The following is a 25614-nucleotide window of genomic DNA, read 5'->3' as shown; positions in this document are numbered from 1 at the left end:
GAGGTTTTGCACACACACACCGCTCATGAATATACAGATCATGGAATCATGGAATGGTTTGGGTTGGAAGGGACCTCAAAATCAGTTCCAACCTCTGCCATGGGCAGGGACACCTCCCACTGGACCAGGGGCTCCAAGCCCCATCCAACCTGGCCTTGAACACCTCCAGGGATGGGGCAGCCATGAATTCTCTGGCCAACCTGGCCCAGGGCCTCCTCACCTTCATAGGAAAACACTTCTTCTTAATATCTAATCTCAATCTATCCTCTTTCATTGTCATCTTCTTTTCAGCATTCACCAGGACTCTGTATTTGAAATGCTCTGTCCTGGGCCACCTGCTCAGAGGTGTTTGGGCATTTTGTGAGTGAAGGAGTCAGAGAAATCGGATGTTTGGAATTCTCTAGGCATAAGTTTGATTTGAAATAACTGTCTACAGAGATCTGCCTGCAGAGATTTTGGCTTCTTTATGCATTTCTCTTTTGATCAGTCTTTTTTCCCCTCTGACTTAAATAAAGGTTTTCTCAAGTTATACTCTTTCATATATACACACACGCACATATATATGTATTTCTCTCAGTGCTGAGTTGCTGCTATACAACATCCAACTTCAACCTCTCCCCTGGCATGACCATTCTCTCTTGCTGACCTCTATATCATAATGAAAACATAAAAGTCAATACGCATTTATAAGCAGTTCAATGAACAACAGACGCGTTGAGAATCTCACTCCTGCACCCTTTAAACATGAGGTTATGCTCTCCTGTTTGTACATGTGATGATGACATTTTTTTTAAGGCTCCTGCTCTTGCAGGCTTGCAAATATTGAAAGCATTTCCGACCTTTCAACCCAGCAACATCAAATCTAACTCAGAATAACGACCATTTTCCAGTATTGAAGGACAGCAAAATAAGAAAGAGGGAGAACGTAATCAAAACCAACTCAATGTTGCATGTCGCTGTGTTTAACCATCTCGTACCCAATGCATTACCAATCGCTCTGCTCTTACAAGGCTTGGGTGGTGGTAAATACAATGTTGGTTTTCAGTACCGTTACTTAGAGAAATAAGTATTTTCTTGCAGTGATGCTAAGCAAGAGAATCCATCCATTGCATGGCCTCAGGTCAGATTTGTCCCCCATCAAGACAGTTTTCTATCCCCTCCATCATTTCTTGGATCAGATCATTCAAGCTTATTTTCCTCCCCACCCCAACTCTCAAGCCCTGCAAGAAGGTGACTGTCTCCTCCCTGCCTTGGAAATTACTTTTTTCACACCAGGAGGGCTCTGCAGCAAAAGAGCAAAGCGTGTTGAGAATTGCAGCGCATGCTACAGCGCACGGGCAAGGAGCAAATTGAGACACGGCAGCGCGATGGAGAGATGGCAGGAGCCTCAGCAGCAACAAGCGTCCACGCATGAGGAACCAGCTGAATTTAGATTCCCTTCATGATGCAGACAGTCATGTTTTCTATGGATAAGGATTTAACGCATTCAAGATGTCTTTTTCTTTCCAGTCCTAGGGGAGGGCGGGAGCGGAGGCTGGGCAGGGTACAGCTGTAGCTAAACAAACCATTTGACCCTCAGATGACAACCCTGCCAAGCAGCAACAGTGCAATATGTACAGTGACAACTACTCTTACTCAGTGTCCAAGCAGCAGGATGATCACACATATCGGTGTCGGAGTTAAACACTGGGCAAACCTGCTCTCCCCACACCATCTAAATGACAAGAGTCCTGTTAGTGCCACCAGGTCACTCCAATGTGGGACGTGGAGTGAAGGACAGACAGGTCAAGAGTTGGGTTTACAACAAGAACAGTATAAAAAAGGACATAAAGCTACTGAAGAGTGTCCACAGGAAGCTACAAAGTTGGCGAAAGGTTTAGAGGAGAAGCTGTAGGAGGAGCGGCTGAAATCATTTGGTCTGTTCAGCCTGGAGGAGAAGCCCTTCACTGGAAGAGAAGCCCTGGCAGAGGCTGCCCAGGGCAGTGGTGGAGTCTCTATGCCCAGAGGGGCTCAAAAAACATGTACACATGGCACTTTGGGACATGGTTTAGCAGGCACAGTGGGGTTGGACTGACAGCCAGACTGGATGAGCTAAGAGGGCTTGTCAAAATTTAATGATTCTCTATGAATGCCAATAAAATTGCATTTTGAAAATATTTCTTATTAGAGAATTAGCATCATATCTCTTTCTGCATCCTGAACACACCAGTGTGGTAAGATTGCTTTCAGAACTCAAATAATGTAAGTTCATTGAACCAAAGAGCAAATCCTCCCTTCCTTTTTCTTCCCCTTGATATTAGTATGACCCCTGCACATGAAAATAAATGTCCTGGGGTTTTGTTCCCTGAACTTGGTCTGCTAAAATTCTGAAGAGCAGATGTTAGGAAGTGTTTAACTAGCAAGCAAACTATTTCAACAACACGATTGGTTTTGTACAACAGACGACTGTAGGAAATAAGAATTATTTTTAAAGGTCAGTTGATGAAATAGCACAGCACTGCTACTGGTTTTGCACTATTATCACAGCTGCCTCAGCAAGAACCTGTCTGCGAAAGAGAGCAGAGGCTACTGATGAAAAGATTGTAATATAAAAGAGCTCAAGATTTTATTTTTACCAGGTGAGAAAGGGAATGGAGGCTAATATAAAAAAATAACATTACATAACATGAAAAAAACCAAGCAAAGCAAGACATGGTGTTCAAGGCCAAGTTGGATGGGGCTTGGAGCCCCTGATCCAGTGGGAGGTGTCCTTGCCCATGGCAGGAGGTGCAACTGGATGGACTTTGAGGTCCCTTCCAATCCAAACCATTCTATGATTCTATTCTACGTCTATTTATTCCTTCTACAACGCCACCTAAGAGGACCCTGATAACACTATTGAGGAAGGAACTAAATGATAAGATAGCATTTCTCTCAAAGAACTTAAAATCCACTTTATTGAAGTAACTAAGTGCACCGAGCTTCTGAAAGCTTGGCTTTTAAGGCCAGGCATCTGGGGAAAAAAATGGCTCTTATTTAACATGAGTTCTTTCATATAAGAGAGAACATTAACCTGCATCTCAGGCTGATGCTGGTGCCTGGATGCATCTCTGCAATTCATTAGCAAACTGCTAGATTAGAGCTGATGCACATGACTCAGCCCTTAGATGCTACGCACCTTCAGCTCCACACCAGCTAAGTCTCACAGAACAGCAATTAGAAACAGAAAGTCAAGGAAAATAAAACAAAACAAAACAAAAAGTAATTTAAGCAAAGCTGGGGGGAGATTTAAAGTTTGAAGGTATAATGGATTCACATCACGTGTCTCAGAAGCAATAAATCCTGCTTAGGGAAATGTCTGAGGAAAAAACACTGCTAGGCTATAAAATTCCACCTCTGAGGATTATAAAACAACATGCACAGAGCAAACATCCTTTCTGAGCATAATAGGACTGTCAGAAATGATTGACAACAATGACAATCTATCATAGGCTGCCGTATCCCCGCGATAGCTTCTTGCATGGAGCTGTCTGGCAGAAATGAAATTGTTTATTCATTCCTATACCATGTGGAGGATGGAACATGTCATATAGGATAAATGCACCTTTTCTTCCCATCTGCTTTTATGTGCCCGCATTATCTAAATACACCTTTTAGTTCATATAACACTATTCCAATTTCCTCTCGGGTTTCTCCCCCCTTTCAGCTCTGCTATGCAGATGATGACTTGCTAAGTGCCGTTTAGGGGAACGTGATGCCTTTCTACCTCCAGACTGACATCAGGAAGCTGCTGCAAACATGAAACAAATTCGAGAAATGAGCAACCTGGACGCAAAGCTCCAACACTCACTCATAGAGAGGGTGATGCTGCCTTTCCAGAGCTCTGGAAGCCTGGAGGCGAGCGTGCAGGTCAGCGAGCAATCCCTCCGAGGGGGTATTTTCATGATGAGGAAATCCTATCCAGGGTGCGCAATGGATGGAGACCACCAGGGTCAAGAGATCCTTGCAGATTGTAATGGCTTTCAGTAAATCACTGTCTTCCCCGGGCAGAATTTGAGCTGACAGCCTATTGCTGAGAGAGTCCACACAGCTTATTACCTATCCCCACATGCAGTTTAATACTGCTGATGGGGCTGGCAAATCAGCAATCACCTCTTAGCCAGCCTGCACAGCAGCTCCTGGCACCGTGCTCACACTCATCCTGCCAATGCTACTTCAGTTGACATCAATGACACTCCTGTAGGAGTACAAAATATGCAAGGTAATGCCCTATTCTCCCTGGAAAAAGCCCTACCACATATGGGAGATGAGATGAATTTTTTTCCCCCCTTCAACAGCTGTTTCTCAGTTCTGTGTTTACCAACGCGTGACCTCCAGCAAGGCAAATATCTCCCATAAAGCCATAGTCACTACAGTCACGGTTACTTGTAGACCACTACTGCAAAAACTAAGGTGTGAAAATCAGTGGAAAGTAGAGCAAATTGACAAAACATGTGGGAGAAAGCAGCTCTTCTGAGAAGCCAAGAGAGAGATAAATGTGGTTTAATGAAGGGATCGGGCTGACACTCAGGAGCATGGAGGCCACGTACTGACTGTCAGAAAACACAGCTGTGAAACCCTGAACAAACTCACCAATGCCTTTGTGCAGCAGGTCCTCTCATCCACACTGAGAAGCATCCTTGTTATTTGTCTTCTCGGTGCTATCATGCTGAGATCTGCACTTTCACAGGCACGTGAGCAAGGTCCCCAGTGCAGCCTGGCCTAGAAATACTCACAGTGTTTTCCAAAGTGGGAAACTAAGTGTGATCAGTGTCATGATTCATCTTAGGCAAAAAAAAATAGAGCTCTGGGGAGACCTTAGAGCAGCCTTGCAGGACTGAAAGGGGCACCAGGAAACCTGGGGAGGGGTTTTTGATCAGGGACTGCAGTGATAGGGTGAGGGGGAATGGTTTTCAGGTGAAAGAGGGGAGATTGAGATGAGATGTTTTCCTGTGAGGGTGGAGAGGCACCTGCATGGGTTGCCCACAGAAGTTGTGGATCCCTGGAGGTGTTTGAGGCCAGGATGGATGGGACTCTGAGCACCCTGATCCAGTGGAAGGTGTCCCTGGAACTGGGTGTGCTTTAAGGTCCCTTCTGAACCAAACTACTATGATTCTATGATTGTATGAAAAATGGCCCAAGTTCAAAGTTAGATCCATGGTGGATCCAAAGCCTTTGCTTTTGCCTTATCTCCTGGCCTGCTGGTGTCCACACAGAGTTACTAAAACTTGCACAATTTCTCTCCACACCACAGAGGCAGCAGGCAGGAGATGATCATCCCCGTGGGCTGTGTTTAAAAGCAGATTAACAGTGTCAGAGAAGTGAGTAATTCCCATTAACCATGCCCTCTGATCAGACACTTCAGGTAATTTCCACCCAAAAACTCAAGCTGGATGTTCTCTCTTCCAATTGTCTGTCAATCAATATTGGGTCCATGCCAAGAGAGGAGGAAAGGAAGTAAAAGGGCCGAGCACTGGATTTCAGCTTATTTTTGTACCAAGCCTTGCACAGTCAATTTTTTAGAGTTGCAGGGCTTCATCTTCCCATTAAAAACACCGTCTGGGAAGCAATGAGATCAGGTAAGGAAAGGGAAATAATTGCATTGGTGTTATTTTTGACTCCTGTGTAATTACAGCCACAGGGCACCCAGCAGCCAGGGTTAGTACATACTTTATATGCACATACTGGCAGTGATATTCCTGTTTAGGTAGCTTCCTGCCAGCCTCGTGTTTCTTTCATTCCTCAGAGGATTTATTTTATTGAGGTTTTTTGTACTTGATGTTGTCACCTGTTTAGTTCCATCCTTTTGCTCACCACTACCGCTTCCCACCTTGTCAGCCTTCCAACCTAAAAATCCCAGGCAAAAAACCCATCCTGTCCTTTCTGGGAATAGATCCAGGCACATCAACAAGATGCAGGAGCACTTGACATTTCCCCATTGTTATTTGCATTTCCTTAATCAGTCACTCCATCACAGGCACCACTTAATATGCATTCAGGACAACTGATAAGTAGTAAAGCAATTCTCAGGTGCTAAAAAAAGAAGGTCCCACATGAGGGGATTATCAATAGGTACCTATTGGGGAGGTTTAGGCTGGACATTAGGAAAAAATTTTTCAAAGAAAGGGTCATTGGGCACTGGCAGAGGCTGCCCAGGGAGGGGGTTGAATCACCTTCCCTGGAGGGGTTGAAGGGACCGGTAGACGAGGTGCTGAGGGACATGAGTTAGTGATTGATGGGAATGGTTGGACTCGATGATCCAGTGGGTCTCTTCCAACCTGGTTATTCTATGGTTCTATGATTCTACCTGTTTTGCCCCCTATTTATATTTATTGCCCCATTATCTATATATTTACAAACATGCAGATGTTTGTAAGCCTCTGCCTAGGACCACACTTGGCTCCCCAAAGGTATTCCCACCTACAGCACAGGCTATGGGAGCAAATCCAAACGCACAAACCAAACCCTCATGTTCTCCATGACATTGCAGCAGTGTTCAATCCGTTGGTTTGGGGTAAAAGGAGGTGACTTGGCTAAAGACATAAAAAAAGGGGCTTACAGGAAAGCTCAGGAGGGGCTCTTTGTTAGGAAGTGCAGGGATACGACAAGGGGCAACTTTTTAAAGCTGAAAGAGGGGAGATCTGAATTAGACACCAGGAAAATATTTTTTCCCACGAGGGTAGTGAAGCACTGGCACACATTGTCCGGAGAAGACAGAGATGCCCCATCCCTGGAGGGGTTCAAGGCCAGGTTGGATGAGGCTTGAGCAACCTGATCCAGTGGGAGGTGTCCCTGCCCGTGGCAGGAGGATGGAACTGGATGGGCTTTAAGATCCCTTCCAACCCAAACCATTTTATGATTCTAAGTGACATGAACACCAAACTCAGAGAAAAGAAATCCTGAGCACAGCTGTAATGGTTTGCTCACTGTGTCCTTTGCAGCCTCCTGAGCTCGGATCGACTCCCCATGCAAAATCATCCAGCACTAAAATACACATGTTGCTAATACCAGGGATTCCCAGGACACTTCTCACATGCAACAAGATCCCTACTAGCTAAAGTAATTAGGATCAAAGGTTTTGAAAGTGAACGGAGCAGATAAGATAACCACCAGCCTCCACATGGGAGAATATGGGAATAAAACAGGAAAACGTGTAACTTTCTCTGTTTACATTCCCCGTTTGGGCACTTTTGAAATGCTGGCTGCAAGTCACAGGAACCTGGGCCCTGGGGAGCAGTTAACGGAGCGCTGGGTAATTGCTGTAATCCTATCAGCACCACCCTGTGCAGGTACTTGCAATGGCAATCTGGAGTTGGCATGGGATAGCAACCCAAAAAAGCCTTGAAGAACATTATTTTGCTAATCTTTACGGGAATAATTTTCTCCTATTTTATTTTCTTGTTAAGATTCTAACAAGAGATGAGATGAGCACAAGCTGTAATATGGGAAATACCAATAAGATATTCAGAAAAATAAAAATTGCTCTATGAGAGCAGTTAAAGCATGGAATAGGGGCTATGGGATCCCCCCCTCTGGAGAGACCTTAAGCGCTCAGGACATTCTAAACTGGATTTTAGTGCTTACATGAGGAGAAGGGAGAGCAGACCACCCTGTTTTCAAAACAACCCTCCAAGAAAAGCTGCCGTTTTCTATCCAGGCTTTACAAGTAAAGACCAAAAGAGAATATAAAAAAATAAATATACTGAATATTTCAAAGGGGTTTTTTTTTATATAGGATGAAAGAAGCACATGGTAAAACAGCAAACCTCCAGAGTGAGAGATTTTATGTTGAAGCAGCAAAGGCACAAAGAAACATCTGCACATCATTTCATGACTTTTCACTGGCATTTTAGAGCCTGGCTAAACCAGCAGCTCAGTTATATGTCTGGCACTTCTAAAACTGGCATTCAGCACAGGTGCTTAGCGGCAAAATGATTTTCTTTTTCTAGGATTGATGCTGGGTACATTGCTCCATTTCTCCTGAAACTTTAGAGCCATTTTCAACCCTAAATCTTGAGTTCTAGACCCATCACAACCTGGATGCTCCATGCACTGAGATGCCCTCCTTACAGCTGCAGATTTCAGAAGCCAAAGTCAGTTTTAAACAAGGCACTAATGATTTCAGCTGCTAAAACCACCCATAAAAATGAAGTACTGCCTCCAGATCTGTGCAATGTGCCTTCCTTGTGTCCTAACAGATGGGACTTTATTGATTTCCTACCTGTGCATCCATTAGGAGGTGCCTCATCAGCATCATGGCATTTTTCAGTGATTCCTTCTCACTGGGCAAAAAGGCGTCTTCATCTTCCTCCAACGTTTTTGACTTGTTGACGATAAAATGGGAGATTTGGTCATTCAAAGAATGCAGCGACTCCACAGCTGCGGAGACAGAGAAGGAAAGCAGAATGGGAATGAAACTGTGCTAGAGGGAGCTGACATCATTTTCTCAGTTTGAGATGAGCTACAGAGCGCAATTTGCTTTTGAAAAGTGTAGCTGGAAATTGGATCCCATCACCCCCCATGTGGAGAGGGCCATCAAAGCTGTGAGACAGGCTGGTGACTACCCTAGAGTCAAATACTGTTGGAGAACCGCAGCAACAGCAACAGGGCGTCTTGGTTTAAAGTAACACCATCGTGTTAATTTTTGGTTACTTCCACATATCAACTGGATTCAGTTAGAATCGAAACGCCATGATCTCACTGCTTCCCCACTCAACCCACATGCAGTCGATTTTCCCAATGTGGCAAGGTTTTGCAACACCAAAAATGCACTTTTCAATACTAAAAGCATGACACAACGGACAGGAGGGTTATGAAATGGTTGGACTCGATGATCTGGTGGGTCTCTTCCAACCTGGTGATTCTATGATTCTATGAAAGTAGCCGGCTATTGCTATAATAATTAATACCTATTAGTAATCTATACATGCATCTACAGGTAACTAATTTAAGGTTTAAGATTACATCGCAGCAGTAGGTAGGGCAATATATGTGTGGGAACAAGTTGCACAGAAACGTTCAGAGTATCTGGTGACAAATATTACTTTGCATAAATTTCCCCAATATTAGCATTTATAAAATCCAGTACGAACTGAAGATCCTTTCTGTTAAGAAGCAAGCCCTAAATGTTTTCCCATAGGATGTGGCAAATCTAAACAGTACTGTATAGCTGTGAAGAAAGCAAATGGCCCAAGGTCAAACAACAGGTCATCAGATAAGAAAAAATTAGTCTCCTGACTCCCAGTTCCCTGCTCCCTGTGATGTGCTGGGACCCAGAAGTACAGACAACATGAAGGGCAGAAGCCAGAAAAATCAGCTTTTTATTAGCAAGGGTAAGAGAGAGCAAAACTAAGCACTAAAACGTTGCTCGTTTGCTGTCTTCAGTATTAGCAGTATTTGAAACACTGTTAATCTTTTAAATTCTCCTTCATAGGGTCAAAATCCAGTTACTTTATGTGGGATTGTGCTCCAGTCATGCACATCAGAAATCAGCACCTCCATGGCTCACAGAAGTCTCCCAGCGATTTCACACGATTTATGATGCTGCAATTCACACAAGCTGTAATGACACGAACTAATGGCAAAATTTATTTCTGCCCAACGCAAAGCTTTGCATTTCTACAGATCGGAAAAGATTGCGATGCAATTTGCTTTTAAACCACTACAAGTTTGGAGTTCTCATTTTTACTGCAGCCTCATTAAATATATGAGGCTCGAATAATTCTTCCGCGTATTTTTCTTTCTGCTGGTGGTTCGTGCAGTGAAAGCCTTTGATAAGCTTGCGGCTCAGAGTAACATATCACTGTCACACGCTGAACCGTGCTTCAGCTGTACATATTGCAAATCCTGATTTGCTCAGGCTGTTGGTGAATAAGGCAACGTGTTATTTAGGACTCACTGACAAACTGATTTTACGAACATGAGGCAACTGAAATACACTCGACCCAGTTCTGTCCAAAGACAATCTCACCACAAATACAAAGTAGTAAAGATTAGCCAGAAAGAACCCTCATTAAGGAGCAAATCTCCCTGGAAAAAAAAAAAAAAAAAGAAATAAAAGAACAGGTATGAGTCCAACACACAGGAGCGAAAGAACAGGATTCTCTTTACTGATAGGGTTTATTTTTGATTTAAAAAAAATAAAACAAAACCTGCGCCTTACAAAGCCTTGGGGAGAGTATGAGAGGATTTGGAGGATTCCCTTGGTTTGGGGTATTAATGTGCTTCGCTGCTAACAGAAAAGGTGTTTGAGGCTCACCATGATGGATGGGTCCACAAAACCCATTCATGGATCAGGGAGTGTAGGGATAGGACCAGGAGGGACAGTTTTAAGCTAAAAGAGGGGAGATTGAGATTTAGACATCAGGTAGATATTTTTTCCTGTGAGGGTGGGGAGGCTCTGGCTCAGGTTGTCCAGACAAGCTGTGGCTGCCCCATCCCTGGAGGTGCACAGCACGGTTTATCATATTTATTAGATGAAAATCTGAGTCTTCTTCATTAGCACTGTGGCTTGGTCATTGCCAGAAGGAGTCTCATGCTGCCCTCCCCTCCACCTCAGCAATTACAGAGCAGGTGCCTCAAGGCTGCATTTTCTTCCCATGTTCTTCTCCCACAATTTACAAATATATTGTTTCTTTCTCTGCTGCTCTGAGGTTAAACCAGACAAGATCAAGAGCTGTTCCTAACACTTCTGTAGAGTCTGGTTCTGTTTTGTTCTGTATGTCCATACCTGGTTTACAGCTGAGCAGAACAAGAAGATGAAGAAGCTTCAGTAAACACTGCCCCCGGCCAAAACGTTTCAGCGTTTCTCTCCAGAGCAAGACTTGTTGATAACACATTGACAAAAATCACCTGCACCACTAAACCTCCATAATGGTGTTCACACCATTATAAATTAGGTTCTGTCAGCATTTCTAGGATAGATCTCTGCAAATCAGGCAGAAGGATTCATTCCAGCAGCGTGGTACTGGTATGATTTTTTCCCCCTTCTAATGAAAATGGAAGTGAAGGACTAAAAGCAACACAGAGGTTTTGCCTTCATAGAGAAATTAGCTTTATTTCTTGAAAGGAAGAAAACCAGGGCTTAGCATTCCTCCATTCATGGGCATGCAAGGATTTCTCAACACTATATCGCTTTCCAAGAAGAGTTTTACCAAAAATTTTCAATCATTGATCATAGAATGGTTTGGGTTGGAAGGGATCTCAAAGCCCATCCAATTCCACCCCTATCCCATGGGCAGGGACACCTCCCACTGGATCAGGGGCTCCAAGCCCCATCCAACCTGGCCTTGAACATCTCCAGGGATGGGGCAGCCACCCCTGCTCTGGGCGACCTGGGCCAGGGCCTCCCCACCCTCACAGGGAAACATTTCTCCCTAAGATCTCTCAATCTCCCCTCTTTGAGCTCAAAACCATTCCCCCTTCTCCTATCCCTGCACTCCCAGCTCAAGAGCCCCTCCCCACCTTTCCTGCAGGCCCCTTTCAGTCCTGGGAGGCTGCTATAAGGTCTCCCCAGAGCTTTGATGGCCTGCAAGCAAAAGCTTGTGTCTATTTTCACTACGCACTCATTTTAGTGATGGGAGGGACTTAAATATGTCAAATACTATTGTACATCACAACCCAGGCCAGGGTTGTGTTTGTAAATCAAACATTCTTTACAGAAAGGGTCATTGGGCACTGGAACAGGCTGCCCAGGGAGGGGGTTGAGTCACGTTCCCTGGAGGGGTTTAAGAGACAGGTGGACGAGGTGCTGAGGGACATGGTTTAGTGGTTGATGGGAATGGTTGGACTCGATGATCCGGTGGGTCTCTTCCAACCTGTTTATTCTGTGATTCTGTGATTCTGTGATCTGCTGCTAGTGGGTCACTCCACGTGAAGCCCAAAGTGATCTCAGAATGATGCTCTGCTGTGGTTTTGGGTGCAGCGGAAACCACAGTGAGCTCGCCTGAGCAGACATGTAGCATCATGACTTCTCCACGTCACCACGAAGCAGTCGTTTTATAATCATACATCCTCAGACCAACCGAGACTGCAGGTTTTACATATACAGTGGGTATGTGGCTGCACACAGGCAGCAGCAAGTTTGATTTTCCGGTCACTCCTAGGCTCCGAGTGTCTCTATTAGACACATCAGTCCTAAAAGCCATCTTCCCAGGGCTAATGCACAAGTATTGATTCAATCCCATCCTTCCTGACCAACAAAGAATTGAGGACAGATCATTTTTTCATACTCTGAAGTTTTGGCTTAAGCCATAAGCCCACATCTGCTTTTAGTAACAGGAATGTATACCAGAGCTGCTCTCCTCAAGCTAATGGCTTCATTCCAGATTTACACTGACTGTGACCAGAAACTGGCTCGTGGAGCAGTTCTCTCAGGCTTTATGATTTTAAAGTAATTCAAACCAAACAAAATTATATTATCCTAACCTCCTTATCTGAAGCAATAGCTCTATATTCTCCAATATTTCTTCTCTCACCCTTTGGGAAGTTTTGTGTTCTTTAAGCAAGATGCGGCACATTAAGCTCATGGGGACAAACGCTTCCCTCATTTGTAATTCTCTAGGTTTAGAGAGATGCCAGAGAAATCAGAAGGCACATTTTCTAGTAAGAATGCAGAAAAAGCAGATCAGTATTTGACTTGCATTGATTTTTATAAGCGTCTGCCTTACTGCTACGTTTAAACTCTGTGTAACAAAACACATCTTTTTCCATGCAGACAATGGAAACTGTATTTGAAAATAAAATCATCTGAGTCCTCATCATGAAAGTAAAATATGGATTTCTGAATCTCCAGCCTACACACAAAGCGAAAACAGGGCAAACCTTAAAGACCAAACAGTTTTTGACGCTGGTTTTCTGGATGTCCTGTATCAGTCTGTAACACAACATCCAAGGGGCCCTTCTTGTTAGCAGAAGGTATTTAATATTTCTCCTTTAATCAAGAGGAATTTTCTTCCTTGTGCCCACTAAAAATCTAAGAAGGGTAATGACACAAACCATCCATCTCTCTCAGCCCTAATCCTTACACATCTCTGCTGAGCAGCACGGCATTAAACTGAGCAATTTATTTATACTATATATCTTTTTAGAAAAATAGTATGGACCTCAGATATAAACACGGGTGTATTTAGCTCAGATTCAAAGATACTTTTTGATCAGGGAGGAGAGGAGAGGAGAGGCAAGGCAAAGAAATAACAATTTTCCTCTCTTGTATGTCTTGGCATCAGCTTGATAATGCATCAGTAATGTCACAAGTGAGACAACCAGCTAAGTGAAAGTTACAGCTATCAGAGCCCTGGCGGTTTCCCAGTTTTTCCTGTCCCAGTTTCACCATTTTCTCCCTGCAAGGAACAATTTCAAGAGGGAAAGACACCATAACAATCCTCCATTAGTGCTTTGACATCACCTATGAGAAGAGAGGAAATAATACATTACAGAAGAGGATCTTTTCACTGGTGTTATCAGACATGATGTGCCATGTAGGGCTGGATTTTTCTTCAGGTGAGGACCATTTGCCCTCCCCTAGAAGCAAGAACAGGTCAACAAAGTTGGCGTTTTGCAGGGTGCTTTGAGATGTGAATCACCAGAGCCTGAAGGACGTGGAGGGAAGAAAGGAAATTGCTTTCTGTCAAAGACGAAGGAAAAATATACTCATGCCAAAGCCTACTTCAAGGAAGAGGCTGAAGCAATAAAGTTGTTTCTGGAGACCCCATTTTACACTCTCCAGCTACTGCCCAGATGAGTACAAAATAAAATAAACTGTAGATAATATATCCTGAGATCTACTGACAAAAGCCAGCGGAGTCTAAAATTAATTCTCACTAGCAGGAGTGACCAAATGAAAGAGGATGGATGAGATCATAATTTTATCAAGGGATGTGGCATCAGGATTTCTGGGATCATCAGCTGCTGCAAAAAAATCAGAGGTGATGTTTAAGTTGGACTTCTCTGTAAGAAGTCAGCACTTGCCACCACGACTGGATGTTTGCTCCCATGGAGAGAAAAGCCAAAAAGCCACGCTGTGTGCACAGATCCTTTCAAAATCCATCCAGGCCAAGTATGGAGCAGTCTTTGGAACTCCAAGCTGCCACGGAAATGTTGCCTGCTAACGAGTGTTTCTGATTATCCAGCAAAAGGTAATGAGGTGTGTGGGCAAATTGTGCAATTCATTATCACTTAATATTATCAAACAACTTCTCGAATAACACCTACGGGTAATGTTTTTGCAGAGAGGAGAGAAAAAATTGTAGAATCATAGAATGCTTTGGGTTGGAAGGGACCTTTACAGGTTGTCTAGTCCAACCCCCATATATTCAAAATATTCAAAGTGCTTCAGGCCTCTCCTTTATGAGTTCTCCCCAATTTATCTGCACTATCCCACCAGAGCCAGCCACAAGTCTCTGTAGCTCAGAGGCTTCCCAAAACACCTCACTGCCTTTCAGCAGAGGATTTCAGTGTCTCCCGCATTATAAGTTCCAGTTGTTGAAGAGCAGTTAAAACCAATTTGTTCAGATGGTTGACTAAATTGATTTATTTTTTCTTTTAATAATCAAATAATAACTTTCTGTGCAACTTCAGTCCTAAGAATAAAGAGCCCACTCACACGTAGGATGCTCTCCAAATGCAAAAACTTGTCACCGAAACTGTAAAAGGGTTGTGGGGTTTCATTTCCCCAGCCATTTGGTCACAACCCTGTTGAGATCATAGAATCATAGAAACCCAGGGGTTCTTGGAGTGGCTGAGGGACCTGGAGCTGTTTAGTCTGGAGAAGAGGAGGCTGAGGGGAGACCTCATCCTCTCTGAAGCTCCCAGAAAGGACGTGGGTGCTGGGCTCTTCCCCCAAGTAACAAGGGATAGGACGAGAGGAAATGGCCTCGAGTTGCAACAGGAGAGTGTTAGATTGGATATTAGGAAAAATTTCTTTACCGAATGAGTGGTGAAGCCCTGGCAGAGGCTGCCCAGGGCAGTGGGAGACTCTCCATCCCTGGAGGGGTTAAAAAAAAGTATACGCATGGCACTTTGGGATATTGTTTAGTAGGCACAGTGGTGCTGGGCTGACAGTTGGAAGGGATGATCTTGGAGGTCTTTTCTGACCTTAATGATTCTATGATTTGCTTGTGCCAATTGCTGCTCACACAACACAATCTTACACTCGTACCTGCCTGCAGAAACTTTGGAAAGACCTAGATCTGAAACGCTCCTTTTCTTCTTCTTCTCCTTTTAATGGTAAGAAGAGACCTATAGCTTTTTCCTTTGTGGTCTTTAACTTGTTTCAAAGGAGGCATTCAATGAGCCCCTCACAGGAATAATTTACCACACCATTAACTGAAGAAAAAATATCTGGTGTCTGCATTAGGGGCTCAATCACCTTTCAGAGGAACACTGTGAAGAACTCATTACAGTAATTACTAACGACCTGGCCTCTTTGGACTGGAAATGTTTTGTGTGTAACTGGCAAAGAGCTTCCCAGATGCAAAAGAAAGCCACCAGACCAATAAATGGCCCCATAGTACTGGAGGAAAACATGTTCAGAAATGAAGCTGGTCAGTTTTTCAGCTTCTTAGTTTCTTCTTACAAATCTGACCTTTTGGGAAATGAAAAATGACATCAAGAAGTGGAGCTTGAGTGGAGCTGGGGCAGCTCTTTAACAATCAAAGTTTTCCATTGACACTTTTCTTTATAATGCTGGAGGAGCTTCTTTTAAAGTTGGATTTTTAACTATTGTAGTTAAAAATCTCAATTTTAAGCTGCCCATAAAAACACGGATGTTTCGAATCCAGCAACAGTGACATAAAATTGGTAATTTCTCATGACATCTCCCTTCCATCGGCAAGCACGTATTCTAGCAGACAGAAGAAAAAGGACAGATGTCCGTGTTATCCTTGGGGAAACCATCTGTTGCGCAGAAACTCCAGAGGTTATATATCCAAGATAGTCCTGCGCTGAGCAAGTCAAAAAGAGCTGTTGTATTTTACTCTCTTTCTGGGGTTCTATCAGCCTTTTGGAAAGGACTTCCTAATCAAGAGCTCCTCCCCAGCTTTCCACCACTAGGTTTATGCTTATGACAGGGAGACTGAGTCAGAGCAGAGAATAAAACAGTCAGTGATGGGGTCCTGCTGCTTTCAGTAGCATTTTGAGCCAAAAATGCCTACAACTCCTCCAGCAAACTGTACTCTAATCTTTGACAGCTGGACTATTGTTTACAAAAGTATTTTAGATGCTTAATTTCCCAGAGAGCTACAAACTTGCAGGCCAGGAACAATGTCAAACTTTGAGAAACAGAGAAGGCATGATGCCAAATCAGTAAATTGAATGTTTGCAACAGAAACTCCATTTCAATTTGCCAAGAACCAAAAAAGCCTTTCCAAAGACAGATAAGGCAGGGTGGCACCCAGCTTTACAGCTCCTGCTTTCCTGTTTCTATTGAGTAATCACTTATTTGTCGTCTCTTTAGCTATTACATTACATAAACAATAGCTACTTTATTCAGAGAAAAAGGCAGTGAACAACAAAAATTACGTATGCCAACACAAAGACAGCGTGAGGTAGATATCCAGCTGCTACAAACTGATTTCAGAGGAATGATGCTCATCTGTGCTCGCATACAGGCAGCGGTGCAGTGTTACTGGGCTTTGGATAGAGAGCAGGAGTTCCGACTTCGCTCAAAACTGGCCCCAGGACTTTGGATGGGTCACCTAAGCCCTTAGTGCTTCAGCTTTCCATCTGTAAATACGAGTTCTGTAGCCCACAGAAACCGCATAAACCGCAAATGCGAGATGCCACCACAGGCAAAGGACTCATTTGGCTTTTCCCTGTTATTCAACTACAAATTAGGAATCATAGAATCATCAGGTTGGAAGAGACCCACCGGATCATCTAGTCCAAATCATTCTGGTTTAACAAGCAGCTGCTGGTGGAAACAGGATGATCCATCTCCTCGGTGTCAAAGGTGGAAGAAAACACTTCCTGCAGGGACTTTAACGCATAGAATCATAGAATAGAATCATAGAATAACCAGGTTGGAAGAGACCCACCGGATCATTGAGTCCAACCATTCAACTCACATACGCTTATTTTCTAAGTATGTAATCCACAGAATGAGTTTTGAATGAACTGAAACTATTAGAAGACAACTGAGTATGATTTGTTTCCCACCAAACATCAGGAAGGGCGTGAAGCAGATTTAGGTGTTGTGAGTGTAGAGAGACTTATGAACATTGTCTTGCCAACATTCTGGGGTAGCAATGGTCAGAGAGGGTCACCAGAAATTCTGAATCTGACTTAAGACATAAGGTATAAAATCTAATCAAACTGGGTTTGTTCGCATCAGCTCTTGATGCTTTTGTGTCCCTTTTGGAATGAATTGTACTTCTCTTAACCAGAAGGGCTGGAAATTTTAAAAACAAACAAAAAACCAACCCAACAAAATGCAAAACCAAACCCAACAGATTTGCTACATAAGTTAAATGCCAACAATTATGAGACTTGCAATAAAGCCATGAAAACTGGCAACTTGCAAACGTCTTCTTAAATGTGTTTATATTTGATGGTAGCTGAAAGAAGGGAGATGTAAAATACTGCTAAAGCACAAATCTTGAGGGAGGGTAGATCTAGACTGAATATAGGAAGAAATTTTTTACATTGTGGGTGGGGAGGCCCTGGCCCAGGTTGCCCAGAGCAGTGGTGGCTGCCCCATCCCTGGAGGGGTTCAAGGCCAGGTTGGATGGGGCTCGGAGCCCCTGAGCCAGTGGGAGGTGTCCCTGCCTGTGGCAAGGGGTTGGACAAGATGACCTGTAAAGTTCCCTTCCAACGCAAAGCATTCTATGAATTTAAATTTCCTTGGGAGCCACCTTCTTGAGCCTCTCTGCTACTTAAAACCGTAAGATGTGACACTAGCAAAACGCTGGGCTTAGCAATAAACAACCTTTTATTGGCAGAGCATTATAAAAGCTAAAATTCAAACACTGGAAGTGTACAGGTTGATAAACCCCCGTTGAGTACAACAGATCAGAAGGTCAAGTTTTATCAAGCACTCGCACAAAACCAGCTGTCGCAGAGAGCCTGGGAGGGGATTTGGTTCCCACTGCAGATAAAGGTAACACTGAGGACCACACCAGCTGCTACATCTGCACTGATACTGCCAGTGGAGCCACATGCTGTCAGTTCCTGCCTGTTAATTGTTTTACTACTGCATTTCCTTCTCGTCCAAGACCCATTAATCCACAATGTGCAGTAGTAGCATTTCCTTGTTTTGCGGGCTGAGAAATCCAGACCTTTTTTTATTCGTTTAAACTATTCAGCTCATGGGAGAATGTGATCTGTGGATGTACAACACCACGGATATCTTGGCTTATTTGTAATTTACACTATTTTGACGTTACTGTGTCAAATTACTGCCCAATTCTGATTTGTACCATTACATTGAACATCAGGAACCCTATTTATGTGGAATAAAAGTAAGCGTCTAGAAATACATTCATGCAATTGCAGTTAAAATGAGACTATATTCAGCATTTAATAACCCTGAGATGATTGTATCTTTGGAGCAAAAGCTTCGCATTCAAGACACTTCTTCAGGGTGTCATTTATTTTTATGGGCACGGAACTGAATAAACTCCTTCTAAAATAAAGCAGATATTTCAAACCAGTATTTAAATTTGTTATTTCTGTTAACTATGTCTATAAAATGCAGCAAGAGAATATTCTTTGTAAAGAATACAATCCTGTGATCAACTATGTCTGCGTCCACATCTACAAACTTTACTTTCCCTACAAGTGGTTTGAGCTGAAAGAGGGGAGTTTGGGATGAGATTTTAGTGAGAAACACTTTCCTACAAGGGTGGGGAGGTCCAGGTTGCCCAGAGCAGGGGTGGCTGCCCCATCCCTGGAGGGGTTCAAGGCCAGGTTGGATGGGGCTTGGAGCCCCTGATCCAGTGGGAGGTGTCCCTGCCAACCCAAACTATTCTATGATTCAGCACATTAGGTGCTGATTTCACCCTGACTTTGTAAGAAATAGAGTAAATTAACCTCTTGCACTGTGTGGCCTTATCTCACCCTCCCTGTCTTCTAAGAAACCTTTAAGTATGACACTAAAATTAGTTTATGGAGCTATATTATGATTTTCCTCTCTTTCTGTCTTTTTGGTCATAATTAACAGGGACACTCTCTATCAATCAAGTGTCAAAATGAAACGCTTTCCCTTCATCCGTCAAAATGCTTACACTGAGGAGAATGGCTGTTCCCTTAGGCAGCTGCCAGGGGAAAACACAGAGTGATGGGCTGGGTTATTAAGAGCGTGAATTAACTTTTAATGTTAATGTTGTTGTTTAAGCATGTTCGGGAGCCTAAGGAAGATGAAAGGGTCTCAAACTTGAAGTCATTCTCGCTGCCAGCCAAAAGAGGTTTCCTGCACGGGGAAAGACATTTGGAGCTAAAGCTGCCTGGCATCCAAAAAGTGGGACTGCAGGATGCATCAATTGGCTCCAGGGGTTTTGCAAAGAAAAAGGCTATCAGGACAGAGTGGACGTGGCAGCAATTAAATGTGCTTCTAGGTCTCTTATTTTGAGGCATCTCCCACCTGTCAAGGGCTAGGCACTCAGAATCACTGCCTTCCATGAGCTGCACCTTCAGAAGGACTTAAACTCCATCCTCAAAAGCAAGTTAGATGCCAAAATGCCACAGTTACTCTAAGACTCAGGAGCCAGAGAACCGTGGGCGTGTTTGAAAATTAAATGAGTTTCTGAGTCACTTTGAGGGGTTTGAATGCTTTAATCAAACCCTTTCTATTTACCTAGTATTCTGTGTTATGGAGGAGAGGAAAGTGTTTTCATTTCCCTCCTGTTCTGCTGTTGTTCTGGTTTTACCTGCTTCACACACTGCTTGGGTGTCGCAACGACCTCATCTCTCCAAGTGCCCAGCTGCAGTCCAAGCATCTCACTTGGACTTGGCACAGGAATGAGACTGATGGAAGATCCCAGTCTTTCTAAGCCTGCAAAACGCTGCTTCCCCAGTTTCATACTGGTGACAGTTACTCCTCTTGTCCTTTATTAAAGTTTAATTTCATTGCCTTGCCAAACAATCTCGCTGCAAGGGCTACAGATGAAAGTGAGGAAAGGAGGTTAATACAATATATGTTAGCCCTGTCTACAGGGATATTTGTTCTTACCTTCTTTCCTATTGCTGAAATAAATGCCACCCATGAATGTTTACAAACGCAGCATGAGTCAATTAGGTATAAAACCTGGGGTTGGCCGTGAAGTCAAGGTTCAAAGCTAAATCACAAAATCTAGGAAAGTCAAAACAAAGAGAGCACTGTTTTCTGCAGTCAGGGAAATTTAGAAACAAATGATTCTCCCAGAGGTCTTCAACAAGAAAAATGTACTTGAACTTGTCCATGAGGCTTTACCACATGAAAACAGTTATGAGATGCTCCCACCCTACTGAAAATCCCACTGATTGCAACGGAGGTGAAAGCACCTTAGCAGGAGCATCTGGAAAACCTAACAAATAAAACATAGCAATTCCAACTGAGACAAACATTTAAATATTATGTAATTAGCACTGAATGTTCTACTTATTCTTTATTTGCTGGCTATGTCATAATTTTGACAAATGATCGTGTTCAGGTAGAATGGAAACGACATAACTGAGTAGAAATGGAAAGTGCCCAGGAAATTCTGTTGAAATGCTCTCCTGAACACAAGACGATGCTTCAACGCCGTCAAGATTTGTGTGTTTTCTAAATGAAACCTCACAACTGACATGCCTTTCAAGATCAGTGGGTTTTCAGTGAAAGAAAAATCTCATAGAATCATAGAGTTGTTTGAGTAGGAAAGGACCTTAAAGCCCATCTCCCATAAAGGGAGAGAAAAATAAGAAACAATCCCCTGCGAAGCTCCAGCTGCAGAGGCCATCTCTACTCTCTCCAGAATAACTGCAAGGTCTTTGGAGGACTTCATCTTTATCCATGCTAGCGTAAGGTCAAATGATGTGTCTCCCCACCTCACTGCTTCTTCTCAACATCTTGCACAGGTTTCAGGCTCAGGGGCAAAGCGCTGGGTTCCGGGCACCCAGGGGGCTGCTCTGCCGGCGTGGAGAAGGTAAAAGCACTGGGAAAACCTAGTCTAAAAAAGACTCCTAGTCTTTTGAAACCTGCTCCTCTTGTCTAGCTTCCAGCATTTTCCTTCCACCCAACTATTAGAAATCATGGACAGAAAGGGAGAGCTGGAGGAACTATGCTGTTTGCACATCCAGAGCACAGACTGGGACAAAACTCATCCCTTCAAATGAAGTCTCACGCAGCCTATAAGGACTCAGCACAGGTTTTCTGGGCTCCTCCAGACCAACAGACAATGGGGGCTCAAGGAAATTCCCACAGCAGAGGCCTCCAATTTCATTCCCATGGATTTCTGCATTCCATTAAAACAAAACCAACCCCGAATTATTTTCTGCTTCCCCACCAAGGCAACATCCCCTCACCTGAACGGCTGTCTCCGCTCTTCTTTTCAGATTTGCCATGGCAACAAGGAAACTGCGTATTACCAGTGTAAAACGGGTCGGTTACGCTTTTAAATTGTCCTTCTCTCTCTAGCCGGGTTACGGGTTACGACATCTCCTAGCTACAAGACGTGCAAGACCAGCAACACTCTCGCTGCTGGGAAAATCCCAGTAAATCCCAGACAGTAAACTCAACAGCAGCTGCGGGCACGTGCAAAGGGCAGGCAGGAGTGTCGTGACTTCAGAAAGCAAGAGGTAAAGTGGTTAGAAAACAGAGGACATAGGTTTCCCATTTTATTTTGCTGTGCGCACTGCAGGGGTGAGCTGGGCAAGCCGTGAGCAGAGCACACCCTCCTCTGGACAAGCCGGGGAGGCTGAAACAGGAGTGTTCCCATCAGAGAGGCACTCGCCAAACTGCAAAAGGACATTACAGAGGCAAGACAGGGTTTCTTAGCAACAGCATCGCATGCAGGTCCATTAACTCCAAATTCCTCAGCAAGTAAATCCTAACCTAGGAAAACCTTCAGATGCTTATTGACAGCATGAGCTATAAAGCATGTGTTTTGTTCAGTCTGAGAAAGGGGAAAGAAAAGATAGCTATTAAAAAGCAAAGAATAGAAATTATTTGCATTTTGGGGAGGACTCTTTGGACATGTTAAAGTTGTTGGACATGCAGCTGGCTCATAATTGGCTTATGGTGAGCTGCCAAGGTGGATATCAACAAAAGCCTCAGCTGGAGAGGCTACTTCTGCAATTCTGCAAGAGGATTGGCTTTGGTCAAGAAGACAACTGAAAAGCAGCTCATGAAGCGGAACAAAAACACATAGAAAGATTCAGAGGGCAAGAAGTGATTCACATGTTACAGCAGCCTGATTTTCTCCTTGCAAAGTGCTTTGTATTTGTGGGGCTCTGTTGGCTCATTTTGTTGGCGTCGCTCCTGATTTACTGGTGGCAGAGCGCACCGAACAGCAGTGAGACCAGGAGAGGTGGCCAGCACGCTCCTCCTCTCCGCTTTAGCCACCATTTGCAATATTTCTCTTCCGATTGTAGCTGACAGCAACCGTGACTTTATTTCACCCCTAAGTATCTCTTTATTTCATCAGAGCCCATTTCTCGGAGACTCACAGTGCTTTGAACAGCTCCGCTTCGGCTTTGGAAAGCTACATCTTAAATGCAGCTGAGCACAGACTGAAAATGCCGTAATGTGAATCAAAGCGTGTGTTTTAACCACATTTCAAAAATGATTTTAAGACACTCTCAGAGAGGTGGGAGACGGATGCCGTTTGAAGCATCACAGTGTTTGAACGCTGTGCAATATGCTGCGCTTACACATCGAGCACAAACACACACAGGTTACCTGTACACGGTATTTTAAACATTTCATTTTCACGGTCTACACAGACTACACATCCTTCATGTTTCTTATTAAAAGGGCCCCTTCGCTGCTGATCATTAAGTTATCATCAGAGGTTATGCCATTAATGTGAGCAAAAGGCAAGATAAGTACATTTATAGGCTCTATCAGAGCACTGCAAAGTCCCCCCGCTTGAAAAGGTCAGCTCATTTGAGATTGTCTATTTGCATAAATTTTCAGCAGCAAACCCTTGCTCTTCATCTGATACAAATTGGAAACCTGTATGAGATGTAGTTCTCAGGCTGAGTTCCACACAGATAACTGCTTTTATACCGAGACAAACAAAAACACCTTCTAAATTTCTCCTACTGTGGGTTTGATTCATTTTACTCTATTAATACTTTCAAAGTAAATAGCTTAAAATTACACACTAAAACGCATCCATCGATATTCTGACAGGAATAAAGGATAGATTTAAATCTATGAAATAATAAACAGAATAGAAGTAACCATGGTCAAGGAGCAATTTTCTTGCACAATCCACAGCACCATCTGCCTAAAGTCTATTTAGGTGCCAATTTACGAGGCCACTGCATTCACCTAATCAGTTCTTCAGCTGCGGATCAAATCCATCCAAGCCCTTTGTGATTTGCATGAGGAGTCAAGATGATAAACTCTGTAATAATGCCAACAGATAGCATGCACTGAACTAGAGGCGAAGAGATACTGGTTTCTTTAATGAAAAGAACATGAGGTTTATCATGTTTTCGCTATTAAACTCAGATGAGATTAGGCTAATGAAAAGCAAAAGCCCCTTCCCTCCCCCAAGAGGCGCTCCTCAGCCTTGGAAATGTTTGCAGTAAAAAGAATATCAGATATCTCCTTGCAGTTTTCCCTCCTTGTGTGACATCTCACAGAGCTCCCACCACCACCAAAAAATAACAATTAGGTGTAAGACCTCCATTTTCTGGCTTTTATTTATATGTTAAATGAACTAAAAGAGCAGCTACACATATATGGCTCTTTTTGCCACATCTTAAACCCCCAAATAACTCCTGTCCAGAAAAGAGCCTTCATTAGTGCACATTTCCATACCAAGAAGTATGTGAGGTTAAAGTTCTCCCTGGAAAAGGAACAGATCTCAAGCCGTTAATATGTCATTATGTTTCTGTTCATTAGCATCTCTGGAAGCTCACAAATATGTTTTTAATGACTTTTTTTTCCCTGACTGTAGTGCTAATAAGGTCTAAAAGTCTTGTTCAGAAACTATGCACCACACCACAGCTCGTGCCTTGCTGCAGCTTTAATGGGAAAATCCTCTCACAAATGCAAGATATACGAAGTATTTACTGGTACAAAGAGTCAACTTGTTAACATAAAACTTTCCACAACCTATTTAGTCAAGACTCATTTTCCAATCAGTTTTAAATAAAAATGTATAGGAAATTTTTAGTAACAACATAAGAATTGTGCTTGGACTCGAGTAGAATTTTTCACTGCCACAACACAGCTGGTAAAGGCATCTCTGCGTACATATACATATATATATAAAATCATAGAATATCCTGAGTTGGAAGGGACCCACAAGGACCATCGAGTCCAACTCCTGTCCCTGCTCAGGACACCCCAACATTCACACTGTGGGGCTGAGCGTGTTGTCCAAACGCTTCTGGAATATTGTCAGGTTTGGCACCGTGACTGATTCCCTGGGAGCTGTTCCAGGGCTCCACCACCCTCTGGGGGAAGAATCTGTTTCTAATATCCAAGCAAACCGTCCCCTGGCATCTTCCTGCCATTCCCTCAAGTCCAGAGAGAAGAGCTCAGCGTCTCCTCCTTGCCTTGTGAGGAAACTGTAGACTGCAATGAAGTCTCCCCTCAGTCTCCTCCAGGTGGAACAGCCCAAGTGGCTATAGCCACTCCTCAAACAACTAATATAAATATGTATACGTAAAACACAACATACTAGCTGCAGCATTAATCCCCACTTGGAGCAGAATTCAGTATAAAGCAATTCTACTTAGTATTTATTCTGCATTTGGTTGCAAAAACCCAAATTAAATAGAGTGTTTCAGAGCTATCCAACCAAACACTGTGCTTCCACTTGCTGTTCTCTGGCAAATCAACGATCTTGGAATCAAAAGAAATCTTTTTGTATAGCTTGGCAGTTTTACAATTTGTATAGTTAGGCACTTTGATAATTTAAGAGCCATTTTCAAGCAGGAAAGACTGGTGTCAATGCAACACAGTTTCTGGAAGACAGATGTTAGCACAATGTCCAACCCAATCAGGAACGACACGCTTCTGCTATTTGGTTCTGCTTACTGAAGTTATTTATCTCCAATGGTTACGTTTTGCAAAATGCTGTAAGATGGGAACATTTGCCAGTAATATCAGTAAAGGAAGAGGATAATGAACACACAACTTTCCCCACCTCCAGGCCATTTAAGCAAGTGCTTATTTTAATTTTTTCCTAAGTAGAGCATTTTAAAGCACATTTAAGTGTTTTGCTGAAGTGGGTTTTGGATAGCAATAAATGAATCATTACAAGGACAAATTATCCAAACTGGGTCATAATTGACCGTGCTATGCAAACTCCAAATGTGAAGTGGGGAAACAGCGAGTGACTCATTCAGCGATAACAGGGAAGAGACTGATTACAGCAAATGAGTACAACGGGCAAATGTGAAGTTATTCAGAATGTGATTTGAAGAGTTCACGGCTCTCACTGACCTCATATGAGTTTGAGG

At 43.3% G+C, this 25614-nt stretch overlaps 1 protein-coding gene across 1 annotated transcript in view; it reads right to left on the bottom strand.

The window, feature by feature from the left end:
- KAZN (kazrin, periplakin interacting protein) overlaps positions 1–25614 on the bottom strand; it is a 227246-nt gene that overhangs the window by 165056 nt on the left and 36576 nt on the right. The window contains exon 2 of the mRNA XM_069874935.1: positions 8240–8397. Coding sequence (XP_069731036.1) covers positions 8240–8397 — 158 coding nt within the window. The remainder of the gene's footprint in view (positions 1–8239; positions 8398–25614) is intronic.

The sequence above is a fragment of the Phaenicophaeus curvirostris genome, chromosome 22 (assembly GCF_032191515.1).
Source record: "Phaenicophaeus curvirostris isolate KB17595 chromosome 22, BPBGC_Pcur_1.0, whole genome shotgun sequence".
Lineage (NCBI taxonomy): Eukaryota > Metazoa > Chordata > Aves > Cuculiformes > Cuculidae > Phaenicophaeus > Phaenicophaeus curvirostris.
This window is presented reverse-complemented; position numbering and strand designations above follow the sequence as displayed.